Consider the following 19,065-nt stretch of genomic DNA (forward strand, 5'->3'; position numbering starts at 1 on the left):
CCACAAGCTGGAAATGCTTGGGCAGGAGCTGAAGCTGCAGCCTGCAGGTGGGATTTCCTAAATCTTTGGCTTCTAAAGTTTTTTCCCCATTTATCTTATTTTAACAAATATGGCTTATAGTAGTGCTTCTTGAGCACCCTGTGAAGGCATTCTGTCAGTTGATGGAGCTGCGGAGGTGCATTCTCCATCCTGTCTGTCAGTTTCTATCAACCACAGACTGGTGAGACTTATCTACTTATACTTTGGACCTATTACCTGTATACTAAAAGCCCAAATTAGATTTTATTTAAAAATAAAAACTACGTGTTTAAAATATATTCTTTCTCTTGATAAGTGGCTTGGGAAGTACCTTCATTTACTCTGAATACAAAGCCCAGATTTCAAAGAAGACAGAATTGAAGTTGCACTGTGTATTCAGTTAAAAATTCCATGTTTTACTTAGCAGTGCTCTTAGATCTTCTTGTTCCTCCTGCTTGTTTGTACTTGACACAAAGTTTATTTGTTTCCAAACCACAATAAACAAAGTGGAATTTTAAATGTGGAGAAGACTGCTAAAGCTGAGTAAAACGTGATATTTTAAATCAGGGAAAAAGCAGACAACCTAATAGCCTTAGTGTGAAGGGTTCTGCCCTTTCAGAAGAATAACTTCCACCTTTCTTCACTGTTCCCCAAAGGAAAAGAGATTGATCTGGCTGGTGAATTGAAAAGAAGGACCTAAACGTGTAGCTCACCCCTTTCTGTTTAAAATTTGTCTGTCTTCAGAACAGGTGCACCTGTTCACCTTCCTACACATAGTGAGCTACTGGCATTGGGAGCCTACAGTTCAGCCCTGGATGAGAGAATTTGTGTTTTATTTAACTGTCAAGTCTTAGGAAATTCATTTTACTGCAAATCAGAGTTCTTTACTATTCCAGCTGATAGTCTGATTTTTTTTTTAACTTGTGTCTACACAGTTGGTTTGGAAATTGGCATAAAATATCAACACTCAATGGTCTGTAATCACTTGGTATATATGGGGTGTCTGTGTGTCTACCTCATTAGTGTAAATGCATAATCATGTCCTTGGACTTTTAATGAAAATTTAAATTGCATTGTATAATGTATTTAAGAAGGCAGGTTTATGTAATACATTTTAGAATGCAGCCTATCTAGAAGTTGTCATTCTAACCAAAGAGAAATTTCTTATCTCACTCTGGAGAGTGCAGATCCTTAACGATAACATCATATAGTGAAGGAGCAAAAAATCTAACTTACACTGTATATTTAAAAGGTTCTATTCATCATACATTCTTCTTGATGCTTTTTCTTGACCTCACTTTATCATTTAAGCATCTTTTTTTTTTTTTGACATGTGAGAACCAAACTAATTCATAAATGTTCCATGGTGATCCTGTGTTATGTCAACAGGTCTTGAAGATATTTATTTTGCACAAACATGGAGCCAGAGTAAATATGACCAAAAAAAAAAAAAAAATGGCAACACTATTTACTATGACAATAAGACTGTCGTAGCAAGAAAGCAGACATTAAATCAGGACTTAAATGGAAAAGGTGACCCAATTTATAATTTAAAATGGACCCAACCCCGGTGAAACTGTAGGAGCATTATATTTAGAGTTGAGTTTGCTCTTATGCATACTCGCGATTTAAAAGTCAAGTTGTTATAAGTGGGCTACATGTTGTTAAATGAACACCTTGTTTAAACAGCATTAGAAATAAGTTCACTTTTCTATTTTCAGTTTTGAGACTCTAGAAAATGAATTGGAACTTGTGTTTATAGTTATAAATCCTATAATTAGAAAGTTGCAATGCCATTGATCCCACCATATCTTTTGCTGTTTGGGGACTCTAATGATAACAACTGGTAAAACCCCAAACAAACCGAAACCAAAATCCACCACTCTTTGTGAAGAACATTTAAAAAGTGAGTGGCTTACATATAACTAACTTGTTTTCATAGGTGTAGTGTGTCCCATTTAGGTTACATAGCAACTTATAATAAGTCAACCAATTGGTACTGAATATTTTTTCACAAACTGAGAGTCTGATTCTATGAAGTTACATCCAATTTTTTATCTGTTGTGTAGAGGTAAGTACACAGGATGGGCAGTTATGAGTCCTACCACCTACTTGCTGTTTGATCTTGGTAGATGGCAAAACCCATTTGACTTTAGTTTCTTCACTTGCCAAAAGAGTATTATCCCATCTACACAGTTATGTAGGTTGGTGTTTTGAATGGAATGAAACAACATATCAAAGTTTTTCCAAGTGGAAACAGCTGTTCAAATGTAGGGTCACAGTTTAATTTCCAGTAGATACTGTATGACCTTGTGACTTGTTCTGCTTGAACTGTTTTTTATCACCAGTAACTTGGGGAAAATAATACCTACCTCAAAGAGCTGTGAGGATTAAAGAAAGTAAGATGCTCAAACTGTGAAGTTTAGGAAAAATGTAGGTTGATTTTTATTGCTCATTGACTATCAAAAAAGCATGATTAATTTTGTATAATTTATTCCTTTGACTACATATTGAAAACCAGATCAACCTTAAAGTCCCTTTAAAATATGAAGATCTTCTTGTGAAACTTGACAAACTTTGCATTAAAATGAAGCGAGAACTCACAGGTTTGAGTGATATAATGAAAACACCTCATAGAACTTTGGGGCATCTTAGTATTGACCGATGCTATTTTTATAGGGAGTTAGATATCCACAATTGAACACCATAAATTAATTCCACACAGCAGTTCAATATTTCATTGTAGATTGACATGTACAAGAAAGGAAAAGAAAATTCACGAGGTTCTGATGAAAATCAATCTGATGAATAAATACATTCTTTTGATATTTCTTTGACTTTTGCATCTAACATTCACACACCATTCATCTGAACCCTTTCATTGACACAGGTTTTCCTTCTTTCTGAGTTCCTTTTGAAAGTGTATCTTACTTCCATCCACCACCTGTTTTCCATGGTGTCAAGTTGCTTTAAGTGTGAAGGCTTGAGGTCACTAGTTTAAAGTTCACTGAAACAAAGCAGGCTCTCCATGGAAAATTGTGGGTGATTTAGAGGCAAATGTGACTGTTTTCGTGGCACGTGGTACTTGCTCCAGCCACAGACACATAAAGCTTCCCATCTGGACATACACAAATTTCATAGAGTCTTTGTGAGCTGCCAGCAGGACTCTGAGTCCCCTGAACCAACTTGGGTAAACATACAGTTTCAGCATCAAGCACAAGCTGTTTGGGAGAAAATGAGAGATTGGTAAAGGAGGAATGTATACAATAAGCATAAAATTAATAATTCTCAAAATGTTCTAAACAAATTAGTATTTTCTCAAAATAGAAAATGAAATAAGCACCTGGTTTTACTTGTCATAATTATCTGAATCTTTTAAAACCTATTTATATTTCACATTTAGGCAAGGTATTAATAATTCCTTCTCCAATTTGGAGTGAAGCCACTGTTACTTTTACTCATTGTGCTAGTTGAGCTAGGAAAATTTATAATGCTACACTCACAAAAATGCCTTTCAGAATTACCTGACAAAAGTAATAATAGAATTATTTTGCTGATTCACATTTATCTTGTGATCCACTTCAACTTTATGCTAAATCATCTTCTCCCCATTAGGATAAATTACAAGCCACAGAAACAGGTTCATTTAAATAATTTTTACCTGTGAATGTTGGAATTTCTTCTGATTTTATTTTCCTGTGAAAGGTAATTAAATTTATCCTATTAGCTATCAACCATTTCCTTAACTTTTGAAATATTTGAAACTTCTGCCTTCTATTAGATGCAGAAAAGCAGTAGACAGATAAAAGCCAACTAAAATAAAATGAAAGCTACTGAATTTTGTGTTCCTATTATAGTTAAACTGAAATGCAAACAAATGGCTATTGGTTGAGATTTGGAAACTTTTTGATAACTGAAGGCAATAAGAATTGTTGCACTGAGCTAACGAACCCTACCCTTTCTAGGGTGCTCACTTGTTAGAAGGAATTAAAGCACATCGTGGGTAGGCATAATGTTCTTCCTTGCCAACAAAGTTAGATCCTTCCTCTATTTTATGTGGCTCTCATCCATCAACTCCAATATTTTAACAAACTGATCTTTGCAGGCTGTCCTCCCTCCCAGGACACTGACTGCTGCCCTGTGAAGCAGTGGGTGAAACAGTATTAGTGGCATTACAGGCAAAGCTTGACCCTTGTGGTCTGGGACTCCCAGAATAAAAGGAATCAAATGGATATTATTTTTTAAAAGTAGAGCCTATTTAATAGGTCATTGCCCAATGCTTTGGTTCTGTGGGTACTTGCTTTTCTCCATGTGCTTTTGATTTTTTCTAATTTGTCTGTTTTTCTATTCTCAATTTTTATGGATAATTGGTCAATTTGTTTCTAGTTATTTATTTTTCCCCAGCAAACTCTAGTCACTGGTAGTTCACATACCGCTCCCTTGCACATCCGCTTTTGTTTTTGTGGGACAATATTTTGTGGGGGGCCAGACATCACTTCACTCTGAACTGGGCCCCAGTAAAAAGGGAGAGGAACTTTAATTATGGGTCAGACTGTGCTATTTATAAATTGACACCTAATTCATGGGGAAAAAGTTATGTTATTAAAAAATTACAATCTGTATTCCAAGGTAATACATTTTAAGAATGTAGTGACATGATTTAGTAATAAGATTCCAAATGTCTTGATTTTCATTTTTGCATTTATCTGTTCCTGGCATCATAACTTTTTAAGTTAAAACTTGCAGGAGCTTTGCCAGGTGACTTTCACATTCCACTCACAGGCTGTCAGCCAAGTCCTGTCTACACTCATGAGCTACCTCTCTTCGCCTCCATTTGTTGCCTCAACTACGCCTTCCTCTTAATATTAAGTTAATATAATTTCAAAATGTCACCCATATTAACATATTGATGTCTCATAACCCTGTGACATAGTTAAGCAAATATTATTTCCCCTATTTGACAAATGGGAAGGCCTGTTATCTTTCCTGAATTCAAATAGGTAATCAGTGAATTGATCTAGCACTAGAACAATGTTGAGTAGCAAGTGCTCCATTGCCTCGTTATGACTGGACTGTATCAGTGATGTTTTATTTCTGGACTTGAAGGTCCAGATTTTATCCTTATTGTAGCTGACTTTTAAAGATCTTATTTTCATTTAAACAGAATTTGGCATAAGGAAGCTGTGGGGAAAGTGAAAATACTTCAGCTTTCTTGACATCTTCTCCTGGCCCCAGTTATGTAAACATGATATATAGCACAGTCATAATAGATGCCGTGTAGCTGACTAATGTCTGCCCTATTCTTGGCTGAGAGCCACTATTGTCCTGGGTCCTATAAAACTGTCCTAGGACTTTCAGAGGTGTGGTTTTGTCCCTTGGGGTGCAGTTTGTCCCCCATGTATGCCTGGCTGGCTGACACCGGGAAGAAGAGTGTGGGTTTATCCTTATGTACGTTTGTCCTGCCACAGCCAAATAAAGGAATGTCTCATGCTCCTTCTGCTCTACAGTTTTCCTTCCGACTGTCCAGATCTAGTGTGAACCTCCCTGGCCATGATTATTGGCATTACAGAAGCTCAGAGCTGTCAGCAGTAACATAATGGTTGTCACTTACAGGTACCTTTTAGTGACAGCCATATTGAGAGAAGTTGAATCACTAGGAAATGGCAGAGTTGATATTCTCTGTAAACTCTGAAAGTCTGTAGTAGTTTTTCAAAGCTGAAAATAACAAAAGATTTGATGGCACAAATACCAGTCAAAGAAAGCTGTCTGTATCCAGTATAGAATTATTTTAAACTTTCTTGGACCTCCTTTCAATGCTAAATTGACATTTCCCTTTCACATTTTCTACTCTTCGCTTTTCATAATGTTTCTTTACAAACTACCATAAATTTAATATACTGATACCTTATGGATATGAGTATCATCAAGACATACAGTAGGAGCTTGATCTATTGAACTCACCATTCCATCATTACTATGAAAAATGATGTCCATTTGAGATAGGGCCTTGATTTTCCCAGCGTGAGCTTTAATATGAACACCCTTTGGAGCATCTATGCTTAGACTTCGTGTGGGAGATTCTAATCTGAAATGAGATCAAGAAACCAAGGAAAAGTAGTATTTTAAAAAGCTGTCCCAGGAATCCCTCAACAAATAGCTTAGCACAGAAAATATAATTAATAAGGTATATAGTATCTTTGTATCATTCTTGAATGTTAATAAAATGTACATTATTCATTTAAAAATCCAGAAATAATGTGCAGTAAAGAAATTAACTTCCTATCAGTGAGAGTCTATGAAATTAGTATTTTCTAATGACAGATAAAACAGCAGAGAATCCTAATCCTGTGCAGTAGTTTCAGATGGCATGGTTAAGCACTCTTGCATTCCACACGAGAAGAAATTGCTGTTTGTGAATAAACTTGTAAAACCATTTCTTTTTAGTTAAAGCACAAACTTGTTTGGAAAAAGGACAAAGTTAAGGGCAACACGTGCATTTGCTACATGTTCAAAAACTAGACTATAAGTTAGGCATTTAGATTTTGGTTGCTATTATTTTTTAATTTAGGAAGATTACAGGGCAGATGCAAAGATTTCTTTTGGAAAAATACTCAGCTGATGGAGTTAATACACAGGATGGAGATTGACCTCAGCTGGCTTTGTTTTCATAAAATTATCAGAATCTCTTTGTGATTATTAAGTCAAACATAATACAGAAATTCTAGGAATATATGGACCAGAAGAATTCTCTGCCTGAAAAACTGAATTTCCACCAGATGGCACAATGTGATCACTTGAAAGATTTTTCAGTTGCTCCAACCCAACTCAACCCAAAAGTTTAAAAGGCTGATTGAAATGTTTAAAGATCTATGAGAGGGAGAACAGGATAGAAAAAGAACTGTATCCTCCTCTAGGGTAAGATTAGAGTGGAAGTGGGTCAGAGAGAGAAAGGGAAATGATCAAGAAGAGGGAAATACTCTGATAATGAATTTGCATATGAATTGACTGAATATTTATTTGATAGAGTTTTAAAATCAGATGGTTGCCACCTTTAATTGGCAAATTTTTTGTCTACCACTATATGCTATAATAAAGTTTGATTTTCTTATATACATCTCAGTATGTGAAATCTGATCTGTTACACATTTTGAAATCTTAGTTTGAGTATAAGAAAACACTTAGAGACATTTATGGAATTTATTGGTCAAATTATGTTGGGCTTAGGTCTTGGAGAAACATTGGTATTTCTAGATAAGCTTGGTCTTATTAGGGGCAGAGATGTTAATAATGCTCTGTTGACTGTGATTGTTAGCTATAGTTATAAGAAATGTTAATCATGTTTTGTTAATTGTGATCTGTTCTAATTAGCAAAAGCACTTTCTAACCTGGCTGGGAGTTGTAAGGCCCCAGGACATGGGAGTTGACCTTGGAATGCGGTCCATTCTCCTTTTATCATGGAAAGATAACCTCATTCCCAAAACAAAAGGATCCCAGAGGTGCCCCACCCTTTTGCAAATCCCCAGCCCGCACTTCCTGTAACCTGTAAACCATTATACCCATTCTTATTCCTTTTGCCCACTTCCCCATGTAATCCCTGTCCTTCTACCCAATATAAAGAACTGGCTTAGGGGGGGTAGGCAGAGCAGGGTTTCAGAATGATCTAACTGCTCTCTCATACAGCCAACATTATTGGAATAAATGCTCAAATATGATTCAACCTTGTCTCTGCTTAATTGGCTGAAGTAGCGACAGGCAGCCCAGACCCATTGTGTCTAGTTTCACTATGTGAATGAATGAAAATTATACCTATTTTTTGTCAGATTGGCAACAAATATTTTTTTTGGTGTGCCATAGTTTATGTGTGCCGTGAGATGAGAAAGGTTGCAAATTGTTGATCTAGCTGATTGCCCATTTTTGCTACTTTGACCTTTGTTAATTGCTTACATTTTCCTGCCTGGAGTGATAGAAAGAAAGGAGAAGGGGAAGAAGAAGGAAGGGAAGAAGACATGTAAGTAACGTATAAAGGTCTGATCCGTTTCAGGCAAACCATTTGTGAACTTGAAGACCTTAGTAAAGATTAGTTTGTTTCAAAGATCAGTTGTCAACAAAACTGTCTCAATAGGGCCAATTACTCGTTTTTAACCATATCATAAAATGGTGTTTCTAGAAGAGCAAATTTCTTCCCCCTTGCCATCATTTCTAGTCTTGAAGATGAAATATTACAGTTTAGCACACTTTAAGACTCATTAGTCAAAGAATATATATGCATAGCCAATGAATGCAGACAACAGTGGGGTTATGGCCAGAGAGAGGGGGCTACGTAGGAGCTGGGTGGAGGTGGGTAAAGGGGGGAAATGGGGAACATCTGTAATAGTGTCAACAATTTAAAAAAAGACTCATTTTACAAAAAAGCCTGTGATTAAAATCCTCTGCATTATATATTTCTATAAACACATTGAAGAGAAGATATGAAAGAATTTAATTTTTTTCTTTTAGTTTTGTTTTACTTAGTTAGATATCTACCCTTTTCTTCAAATATGTGAATATATAAATATTTATCAATGACATATAAAGAATAAGTTTTGAATACTTACATAAATCTATTCAAATAAAATAAATGAACAAATAACACACACAAAATTTGTGTTATAAAAGTACAGTTAAGATAATTTGGTTGCTAAAGCAGGTGAGTTTTAAGTTGTATTCCTTTTAAAATAAAGATAATAGAATTCATTAATTTTCCAAAGATTTGCACATATTTATTAAAGTATAGTTGGTATACAATATTTTATTAATTTCAGGTGTACAACATTCGACATTTTAATCTTAAGATGTGCTCACCACACTATGCCTAATCACCATTTGTCATTGTGCAAAGTTACCACACTATCATTGGCTATATTCCCCTTTAGCATTTGTACCTATCACTCACTCTACAGCCCCTTCCATCTGGCAACTGTCAGTTTTTTCTTTGTTTCTGTGTGTTGTTGTTTTGTTTTGTTTGTTTGTTTTTTAATAGAATACATTTATATAAAATAAAATTCTTTTTTTTTTCCAATTATACTTTATAGCCAATATTATTTTGTTTTAGTTCCAGGTGTACAGCATAGTGGTTAGACAATTGTAAACTTTACAAAGTGACCCCCTGATACTTTAAGTTACCTACCTTGCACCATACATAGTTATTACAATATTACTGACTGTTTTCCCTATGCATACTTTACATCTCCATGACTCTTTTGTGACTACCAATTTGTAATTCTTAATCCCTTCACTTTTCTCACTCAGTCCCCCAACACCACCCCCCATCAGCAACCATCAGTCTGATTGATCTCTGTATCTATGAGTCTATTTCTATTTTGTCTGTTCATTTATTTAGCTCTTTAGATTTCAACATATAAGTGAAATCATATGGTATTAGTCTTTCTCTGATTTAGTTCACTTAACATAATACCATCTAGGTCCATCCATGCAATTGCAAATGGTAAGATTTCATCCTTTTTATAGCCCAATAATATTCCATTATACATATGCACCACAGTTTTCTTATCTACTCATTTATTGATGGGCACTTGGGTTGCTTCCATATCCTGGCTATTGTAAACAATGTTGCAATGAACATAGGGGTGCATAGATTCTTTCGAATTAGTGTTTTGGTCTTCTTCGAATATATACCCAGAAGTGGAATTGCTGGGTCATAAGGCAGTCCCATTTTTAATTTTTGAAAGATCCTCTGTACTGTTTTCCATAGTGACTGAACCAATCTGCATTTCCACCAACAGTGCACAAAGGATCCCTTTTCTCCACATCCTCGCCAATGCTTGTTGTTTGTTGACTTATTGATGATAGCCATTCTGATAGGTGTGAGGAGTTATCGTTGTGGTTTTAATTTATATTTCTCTGACAGTAAGTGACATTGAGCATCTTTTCATATGTCTGTTGGCCATCCATATCTCCTCTTTGGAGAACTATATATTCAGGTTCTCTGCTCATATTTAAAAAAAATTTTTTCCCTTTATTTTAGAGAGAGATAAATGGAGAGGGAGAGAGAGAAAGAAACATTGATGCAAGAGAGAAACATTGGTTGCCTCCCATACCTGCCCCTACCAGGATCAAACCTGCAACCTGGATATGTGCCCTGACCGGAAGTAAAACCTCTACCCTTGGGTGCATGGGATGGCACACCAACCAACTGAGTCACACTGGCCAAGGCCACTGCCCACTTTGTAATTGGATTGTTTGTTATTTTGATGTTGAGTTGTATGAACTTTTAATAAATATTTTATATTAACCTCTTATCAATGTATAATTGGCAAATATGTTCTCCAATACAGTAGACTGTCTTTTTATTTCTTTGATGGCTTCCTTTACTGTGTAAAACTTTTTTAGTTTGATATAGTACCATCTGTTTCTTTGTTTGCTTATTTATTTGTTTGTTTGTTTGTTTGCCCAAGGAGCTATATCAGAAAAGATACGGTTAACAGAAATGGAAGAGATTTTACTGGCTATATTTTCTTCTAGGAGTTTTATGGTTTTGATTTTTCCATTTAAGTTTTTAATCCATTTTGAGTTTATTCTTGTATATGGTGTAAGCTAGTTTCATGTTGTGTGTGTGTATCTGTCTAATTTTCCCAACATTATACCTGTCTTTATCCCGTTGTATGTTCATGCCTCCTTTGTAACTGACCATGTAGGCATGGTTTGTTTCTGTACTTTCTATCCTATTCCTTGGATCTATGTGTCTGTTTTTATGCCAGTGCAATGCTAAATTGATTACTATAGCCTTGTAGTAGTATAGTTTGATATCAGGTAGTGTGATAGCTCCAACTTTATTCTCTTTTTGAAAGATTCCTTTGGCAATTTGTGATATTTTGTGGTTTTAAATACATTTCTGGATTTTTTGTTCTAGTTCTGTGATAAACACCATTGGTATTTTGATAGGATCTGCATTGAATATGTAGATTTCTTTTGGTATTATGGACATTTCTTTTTTGCCTTAACACATACCTTTTATTTATTCATTTTTTTTTATTGAATTTATTGGGGTGACATAGTTCACAAAATCATATAGGTTTCAAGTGTACAACTCAACAAAATATCCTCTGCATACTGCATCTTGTGTCTATAACCCCAAATAGTCTCTTTCTGTCTCCATACCCCGGCCTTTGCCTAACTCCATTGCCTTTCCCTCTGGCTATCACCACACTGTTCTCTGTGTCTATGTGTGTGATACACACACACACACACACACACACACACATATATATTTGCTTAATCCTTTCACCTTATTTCATCCAGCCACCCAATCCCACTCCACTCTGACAGCTGTCAGTCTGTTCCATGTATCCATATATCTGTTTCTATTTTATTTTTCAGTTTATTTTATTCATGAGATTCTACATATAAGTGAGGTCATATGGTATTTGTCTTTCTGTGACTAGCTTATTTAAATTAGCATGATCATTTCCAGGTCCATCCATGCATTTCTTCTTTTTTTTTACAGACTTGTAGTATTCCATCTTACAAATGTACCGCAACTTTTTAATTTTTAAAATTTATGTATATATTTTCATAAAAATATATAGGGAGAGAGGAAGGGAGAGGAAGAGAGACAGAGAAACACTGATGTGAGACCAAAACATTGATCTGCTGACTTCTGTATACATTGAGACTACAACCAAGGCATGTGCCCTGACTGGGAATCGAACTAACTTTTCAGTGCACAGGACGACACCCAACCAACTGATCCACTTTTTTATCCACTCATCTGCTGATGGGCACTTGGGCTGTTTCCAGATATTGGCTATTGTAAATAGCGCTGCTATGATCATAGAGTTGTATATATTATTTTCTGATTGGTGTTTTGAGATTCTTAGGATACATCCCCAGAAGTAGGATTGCTGGGTCAAAAGCCAATTCCATTTTTCATATGTTTGCGAGCACTTCATACTGTTTTTGGCAGTGGCTGCACTAGTCTGCATTCCCACCAAGAGTGCACAAGGATTCCCTTTTCTCCACATCCTCATCAGCACTAGTTGTTTGTTAATTTATTGATGGCAACCATTCTAACAGGTATGAGCTGATATCTCATTGTGGTTTTAATTTGCATCTCTTTGATGATTAGTTACATTGAGCATTTTTTCATATGTTTATTGGTTATATGTATGTCCTCCTTGAAGAAATGTCTATTTATGTTCCTTGCCCATTTTCTTAATTGTGATGTTTTTCTTCTTGGTGTTGAGTAGTATAAGTTCTTGAAATATTTTGGAAATTAGCCACTTATCAGATGTATCATTGGCAAATATATCCTCCCATTCAGTGGATTACCTTTTCATTTTGTTGAAGGTTTCTTTTGCTATGGCTTTTTAGTGTGATGTAGTCCCATTTGTTTATTTTTTTAAATTATTCCTTTGCTCAAGGAGATATATCAGCAAAAATATTGCTATGAGAAATGTCTGAGAATTTACTACCTATGTTTTATTTTAGGATATTTATAGTTTCACAATTTACATTTAAGTATTTAATGTATTTTGAGTTTATTCTTATGTCTGGTGTAAACTGGTGATCTAATTTTATATATTTGCATGTATTTGTCGAATTTTCCCAAAAGCATTTATGAAGAGACTATCTTTGCTCTATTGTATGCTCTTGCCTCCTTTGTCAAGTATTCATTGACCATAAAGGTGTGGGTTGATTTCTGTACTCTCTATTCTATTCTGTTGATCTATATCCCTGTTCTTGTGTCAACACCATGCTGTTTTGATTACTATGGCATTGTAGTATAATTTGATATCAGGTAATGTGATACCTCCAATTTTGTTTTTCTCCCTCTATATTGCTGAAGATATTCGGGATCTTTATGGTTTCATATAAATTTTAGGAATATTTGTTCTAGATCTGTGAGATCTGCCATTGGTATTTTAATAGGAATTTCATTGACTCTGCAGATTGCTTTGGGTGGTATGGAAATTTTAATGATATTCATTTTTTCCTATCCACAAACACAGCATATGCTTCCATTTCTTTGTATCTTCCTCAATTTCTTTCTTCAATGTCCTATAGTTTTTTGTGTATAGGTCTTTCACCCCCTTGATTAAATTTATTCCCAGGTACCTTATTTTTTTGGTTTTGTTGCAAATGTAAATGGAATTGTTTTCTTAATTTCTCTGACAGTTCATTATTGGTATTATTGGTGTATAAAAATGCCACTAATTTCTAAATATTAATTTTATATCCTGCTATTTTGCCAAATTCATTTACTAGATCTAGTAGTTTTCTGGTGGAGTCTTTAGGGTTTTCTATATATAATATCATGTCATCTGCAAATAATGAAAGTTTTACTTTCTCTTTTCCAATTTGGGTGACTTTCCTTTCTTCTTCTTTTTTTTTAATCCTCACCCGAGTTCATGTTTATTGATTGTAGAGAGAAGGAAAGAGAGAGAGAGAGAGAGAGAGAGAGAGAGAGAGAAATATCAATCTGAAAAGAAAGCATCAATTGGCTGCCTCTCGTAAGTGCCCTGAGAGACACAAAACTGCAACCTAGGTATGTGCCCTTTCGGCAATCATTTCCAAACAACTCCAAACAACTGAGCCACACTGAGCAGGGCTCTTTTATTTCTTCTTATTATCTGATTGCTGTGGTTAGGACTTCTAGTACATGTTGAATAACAGTGGTGAAAGCAACATCCCTGTCTTGTTCCTGATCTAAAGGGTAACACTTTCCTGTTTTGGCTTATTTAGTATGATGTTGGCTGTGGGTTTGTCATCTATGGCCTTCTTCTTTTGAGGTATCATTCCTTTATTCCCACTTTGCTGAGAATTTTTTTTATCATAAACAGGTGTTGAATTTTATCACTTGCTTTTTCTGCATCTATTGATATGATCATGTGATTTTTATCTTTCATATGGTTTATATGATGCATCACATTCACTGATTTGAGAATATTGTGCCAACTTTGCATTCCTGGAATAAATCTCACTCAATCATGGTGTATGATCTTTTCAATGTATTGCTGGATCTGGTTTGCTAATATTTTGTTGAGCATTTTAGTATCTATTTTATCAAGGATATTGGACTATAATTTTCTTTCACTGTAGCATCTTTATCTGGTTTTGGAATTAAGTTAATTCTGGCCTGGTAAAAAGAGCTTGGAAGTGTTCCTTCCTCCTAGAATTTTTGGAATAGTTTGAGAAGGATAGGTGTTAGTTCTTCCTTGAATGTTTAATAAAATTTACCTGTGAAGTTATTCAGTCCTGGACTATTGTTTGTTGGGAGTTGTTTGATTACTGCTTCTATTTCATTATCTGTAATTTGTTTGTAGAGGTTTTATGATTCTTACTGATTCAGTTTTGGAAGATTATATCTTTCTAGAAATTTATCCAATTTGCCCAGGCTGTCCATTTTGTTGGCATATAGTTGTTCATATTATTTTCTTGCAATCATTTCTATTTCCTGTGGTGTCATTCATTACTTCTCTTTCACTACTTATTTTATTTATTTGGGCTCTGTCTCTCTTTTCCTTGATGAATATGGTTAAAGATTCATGAAACTTGTTTATATTTTTAAAGAATCAGCTCTTAGTTTAATTGATCTCTTCTATTTTTGTTTCTATGTCATTTATTTCCACTCTTATCTTTATTATTTCCTTCCTTCTACTTACTAGAGGCTTTGTATGCTGTTCTTTTTCTAGTTCTTTTAGATGTAGAGTTAGATTGATTATTTGAGATTTTTCTTGCTACTTGAGGTACAACTGTAATGCTATGAACTTCCCTGTCAGAACTTTGTTTGTCCATAGATTTTGGGTTTTGTGTGCTCATTTTCATTTCTTCCAGGTAACTTTTTGTTTCTTCCTTGATCTCATTGTTAACCAATTTATTGTTTAATTGCATGTTATATAGCCTCCATGTGTTTGAATGTTTTTCTGTTTTGTTATCATTAATTGACTTCTAGATTCATACCATTGTGGTCAGAGAAGATGACTGATATCATTTGAATCTTCTTGAATTTATTAAGTCTTATTCTGTGCCCTAACATGTGGGCTACCTTTGAGAATAATCCATATGCACTTGAGAAGAATGCATATTCTGCTGCTTTGGGATGAAATGTTCTGTAAATATAAATTAAATCCATCTCATTTAGTATGTCATTTAAGGTCACTATTGCATTGCTGATTTTTTGTCTAGATTTATCCATTGATGTCAGTGGGGTGTTAAAATTCCCTACTATGACTGTATTGCTGTTGATCTCTCCCTTAATGTTCATCAATATATTCTTTATATATTTAGGTGCTCCTATATTAGGTGCAAATATATTTACTAGGGTTATATCCTCTTGTTTTATCAATCCCTTTAGTATTATGTAGTGACTTTTATTGTCTCTTGTTTTGGGCTTCATTTTGAAGTCTATTTTGTCTGATATAAGTATTGCTACCCCAGCTGTCTTTTCATTTCCATTTGCATGGAATATTTTTTCCCATCCCTGCACTTTCAGCCCATGTGTATCTTTTTTTTCTAAGATGGGTCTCTTGAAGACATCATATATGTGGGTGATGTTTTCTTATTCATTTAGCTATCTTATGTCTTTTGATTGGAGCATTTAATCCATTTACATTTGTTTTTATTGATAGGTACTTATTTATTGCTATTTATTCTTTATGCCTATGTTCCTCTATTGATACATTTCTTCTTCTTAAAGCAGAACCCTTAAAATTTTTTGCAATACTGGTACTGGTGGTAATGAACTCTTTTAGCCGTTTATTTTGTCTGGGAAGCTGTTTATTTCACCATCAATTTTTTTTTAATAGATCTTTATTGATTTCAGAGAGAGGAAAGGAGAGGGAGAGAGAGAGATAGAAACATCAATGATGGGAGAGTCATTGATTGAGCCCGAAACCCGGGCTAACCATCAAATTTAAATGATTGCATTGCTGGATACAGTAGTCTTGGTTGCAGGTCCTTGCTTTCAATTACTCTGAATTCTTAATGCCAGTCCTTTCTGGCCTAAAGTATTTCTGTTGAAAAATCAGCCAACAGCCTTATGGGAACTACCCTGTAGGTATCTAACTGTTTCTGTCTTTCTACCTTTAAGGCTCTATCTTTAACCTTTGCCATTTTAATTATGATGTGTCTTTGTGTGTGTCTCTTTGGGTTCATTTTGATCTGGACCCTCTGTGCTTCCTGAACTTGTGTGACTATTTCTTTCACCAGGTTAGAGAAATTTTCAGCCATTATTTCTTAAAACAGGCTCTCAATCATTTGCTACTCTCTTCTCCTTAAGTAACCCTTATGATATGGATGTTGTTATGCTTGATGTTGTCCCAGAGGTCCCTAACACTTTCCTCAGTTTTAAAAACTCCCTTTTATTTTTGATTCTGCTTAGTTGTTTACTATTATCTTGTCCTGTAAATCACTGATTCAATCCTTTGCTTCATCTCACCTGCTGTTGATTCCTTCTAGTGTATTCTTCATTTATGACTGTTATTTTTTTTTTATTGTTTCTATGATATTTTCAATGCTTAGTATCTCCTTTATTAAGTTCTCACTGAGATCATCCATTCTTCCCCTAAGTTGCTTGAGCATCCTGATAGCCATTGTTTTAAACTCTGCATCTGGGGGACATTAAAGATGGCAGCGGACTGAGTAGAAACTACACTGACACTCTCTTGTCACTGAGGACCAAACTGGAATTACAACTAAAATATAGAAAAACCATCCTGAATAATCAACTGCAACTGAAGACTAGCTGGAGAGCACGCTCATAACCAAGGAGGAAAAGTGGAGACCACATAGAGATTGGTAGGAAGTGGAGGGGCACAAGAGAGCTGGATGGGCTCCCACGGGCAGCAGCTGAAAGTCCAGAGACATACCACAGCTGTGGAGGGTTCCCACTGAGGACTCGGGGATCCAAGCCCCAAGCGGGGCTCCCCAGCCAAGAACACAAGAACTGAGAAAGGTGTCCACATAACAACTGGCTGTGAAATGCAGCCAGATATCTGTCTGTCAGGGAAAGATGGCTGAAAATGCAGGAACCCACTTAAAGAGCCAGAGCACAAAGTTCTGTGTGCAATTACTCACCTTGGGCTCCAGCAGAGGGAGGGTAGAGTGAACTGGACCTATGTGAAGAGATCTAGGGTAGTGGGCTCTGGAGATTGAGATCAGAGGGCACCCTTCTGGATTCCTGTGCCAAGTTATTCCCTCGTAGTGCAGAGGCAGACATTTACCTTCAAAGCAGCTTTTGCCTGAGGGGAAGCAATTGCCCCACCCTGCTGGAAAACGTCTTTCCCTACCATGCCTTACACCACGGAGTTTCTACAGCATGAGGTTCATTAAGAGACTGATAACAATCAGTTGCACAAATCTGTGGAGTTTCTATAGTCTGAGGATCATTAAGAGAATCAGACATGTTGGGGAAGATGGCGGCCCTGTGAGAAGCAGCAGCACCCCCGCTCCAGCCACGGACTTGATTTCCTCCTAAAATCCTATGTAACCAGCTTGAAAAAAAACAGAGAAACATACCTGAGTGGACGAAGTGTGAGTGGGGAGCACTGAGGAACCATCACGGAGTCTGGTAAGAGAGGGAGCCCTTGGAAGGGGGAGTCTCCCTGAAGCCTGTGCTGGGCTCTGAGCCTGAAGGCTTGGAGGCTGCAAAGCCCCGCGGATGGCCTCCAAAAGTGGGGATCCCACACCTGGAGTAGAGAGGGGAAGGAGCGACCTCCGCACAGGGCAGAGGGACATAGGGGAGCAGTGAGTCCGGGAGGAGACGGTGCCTTCCTAGGAAACAAAGCCTCTAGGGGCGGCTGCAACCGGGTGTCTGGTGCTCGGGGTGCTGACCATAGGGAAGGCTATCCCAAGGCCTGTGGCACCTAAGCGGTGAGGGACCAGAGGACTGCGCTGAGCACCCGCACACAGGGACCCTCTGTCTCCCTGTGGGGCACTGTGTTGAGCCCCAGAAAGCGCTGAATATGCGTGGCGTGGCGGAGGGGAGGAGCCCTCCCGCCCTGAGCTCCCAGTGCTGGGAGACTGGCTTCTGCAACCAGCCCGGAGAGTGTCCTCCTGCCCTGAGCTCCAGGGTGCCAAGAGGCTGGGACCTGTGACCAGCCCTGAGGGGCGCCATGGTGGCGTGTGAAGCCGCTCCAGCTTTGCTTAGACCAGTGGTGTGGAGAGCTGCATGGAGCTGACTTTGGGTGCCCTCCCCCTGGGTGCCTTGGAGTAAGGGCGGCGGGACCTTGCAAGGCGGGCTCTCTGCCTGAGGGTTGCTTTGTGCTTTTGCGAGTTTGATTGCGGAACTGGTTCCCACCTTCCCTGCGTGCACTGCACAGACAGAGCAGCAGAGGCTGCAACTGGGATCTGCACAGTAGATGGTCTGAGGGGCGGGACAAGTGCGACCAGCCAACCAGAGCTGAGCAGGGAGGGGCGGAGCCGGCCGGCCTCTCCTGCAACCAGGAGCACCACCCCCAACAGGAAAGGGGCGGGTCCTGCTCACGGAAGCCCCAGACACCCCCGTAGGGCACAGTCCTGAGGGGGAAGGGAGAGCAGCTCATAGGAGGACTCTGCAAGAATAAGACTCCTGGGGACTATTGTTTGGGAGCTGGAGGAAACACTGAAAACCCCTGCTGGGGGCTGGGCAGGCAAAGGGCCCACCAGAATTTGTTCTGAATCGAACCCACTGGGCCCTGGCTGCTGAAACGGCTGAGACAGAAGAGGCAACAGGCTGAAATCAATCTGAAGCTGTAGCAGGCCAGAGCTTGGGGGACTAGAATCAGAGGACAGGGTAGGGACTGAGGAGCTGGCGGTGGAGCAGAGAATAACTCCTGCAAAGTGAGAGCCTGACAGCGACACCTCTAATGGGAGTGATACCCTGGACTACACTAGCCACCCTGTACCCTAAAGACTCTGCAGAAGACTCTGGAGCAAGACCAGGCAACTACAAGGTTGCAAAATAGCTGACAAGAAGAGGTGGCCCACAGAGAGCCTCAGATCAACCATCTACCTAAGGACACCAGAGCCAAACCTAGACGGCTCCTCACATTGGGTAATAGATAAGTACCT

At 37.6% G+C, this 19,065-nt stretch overlaps 1 protein-coding gene across 1 annotated transcript in view; it reads right to left on the reverse strand.

The window, feature by feature from the left end:
• Positions 1–2,054: 2,054 nt before the first annotated feature.
• SGCG (sarcoglycan gamma) overlaps positions 2,055–19,065 on the reverse strand; it is a 117,435-nt gene continuing 100,424 nt past the window's right edge. The window contains exons 7-8 of the mRNA XM_081129376.1: positions 5,980–6,103; positions 2,055–3,239 (exon numbers count right to left, since the gene is read on the reverse strand). Coding sequence (XP_080985502.1) covers positions 3,066–3,239; positions 5,980–6,103 — 298 coding nt within the window. The 3' untranslated portion in view covers positions 2,055–3,065. The remainder of the gene's footprint in view (positions 3,240–5,979; positions 6,104–19,065) is intronic.

This window comes from Miniopterus schreibersii (assembly GCF_964146895.1).
Source record: "Miniopterus schreibersii genome assembly, chromosome: 2".
Classification (NCBI taxonomy): Eukaryota; Metazoa; Chordata; class Mammalia; order Chiroptera; family Miniopteridae; genus Miniopterus; species Miniopterus schreibersii.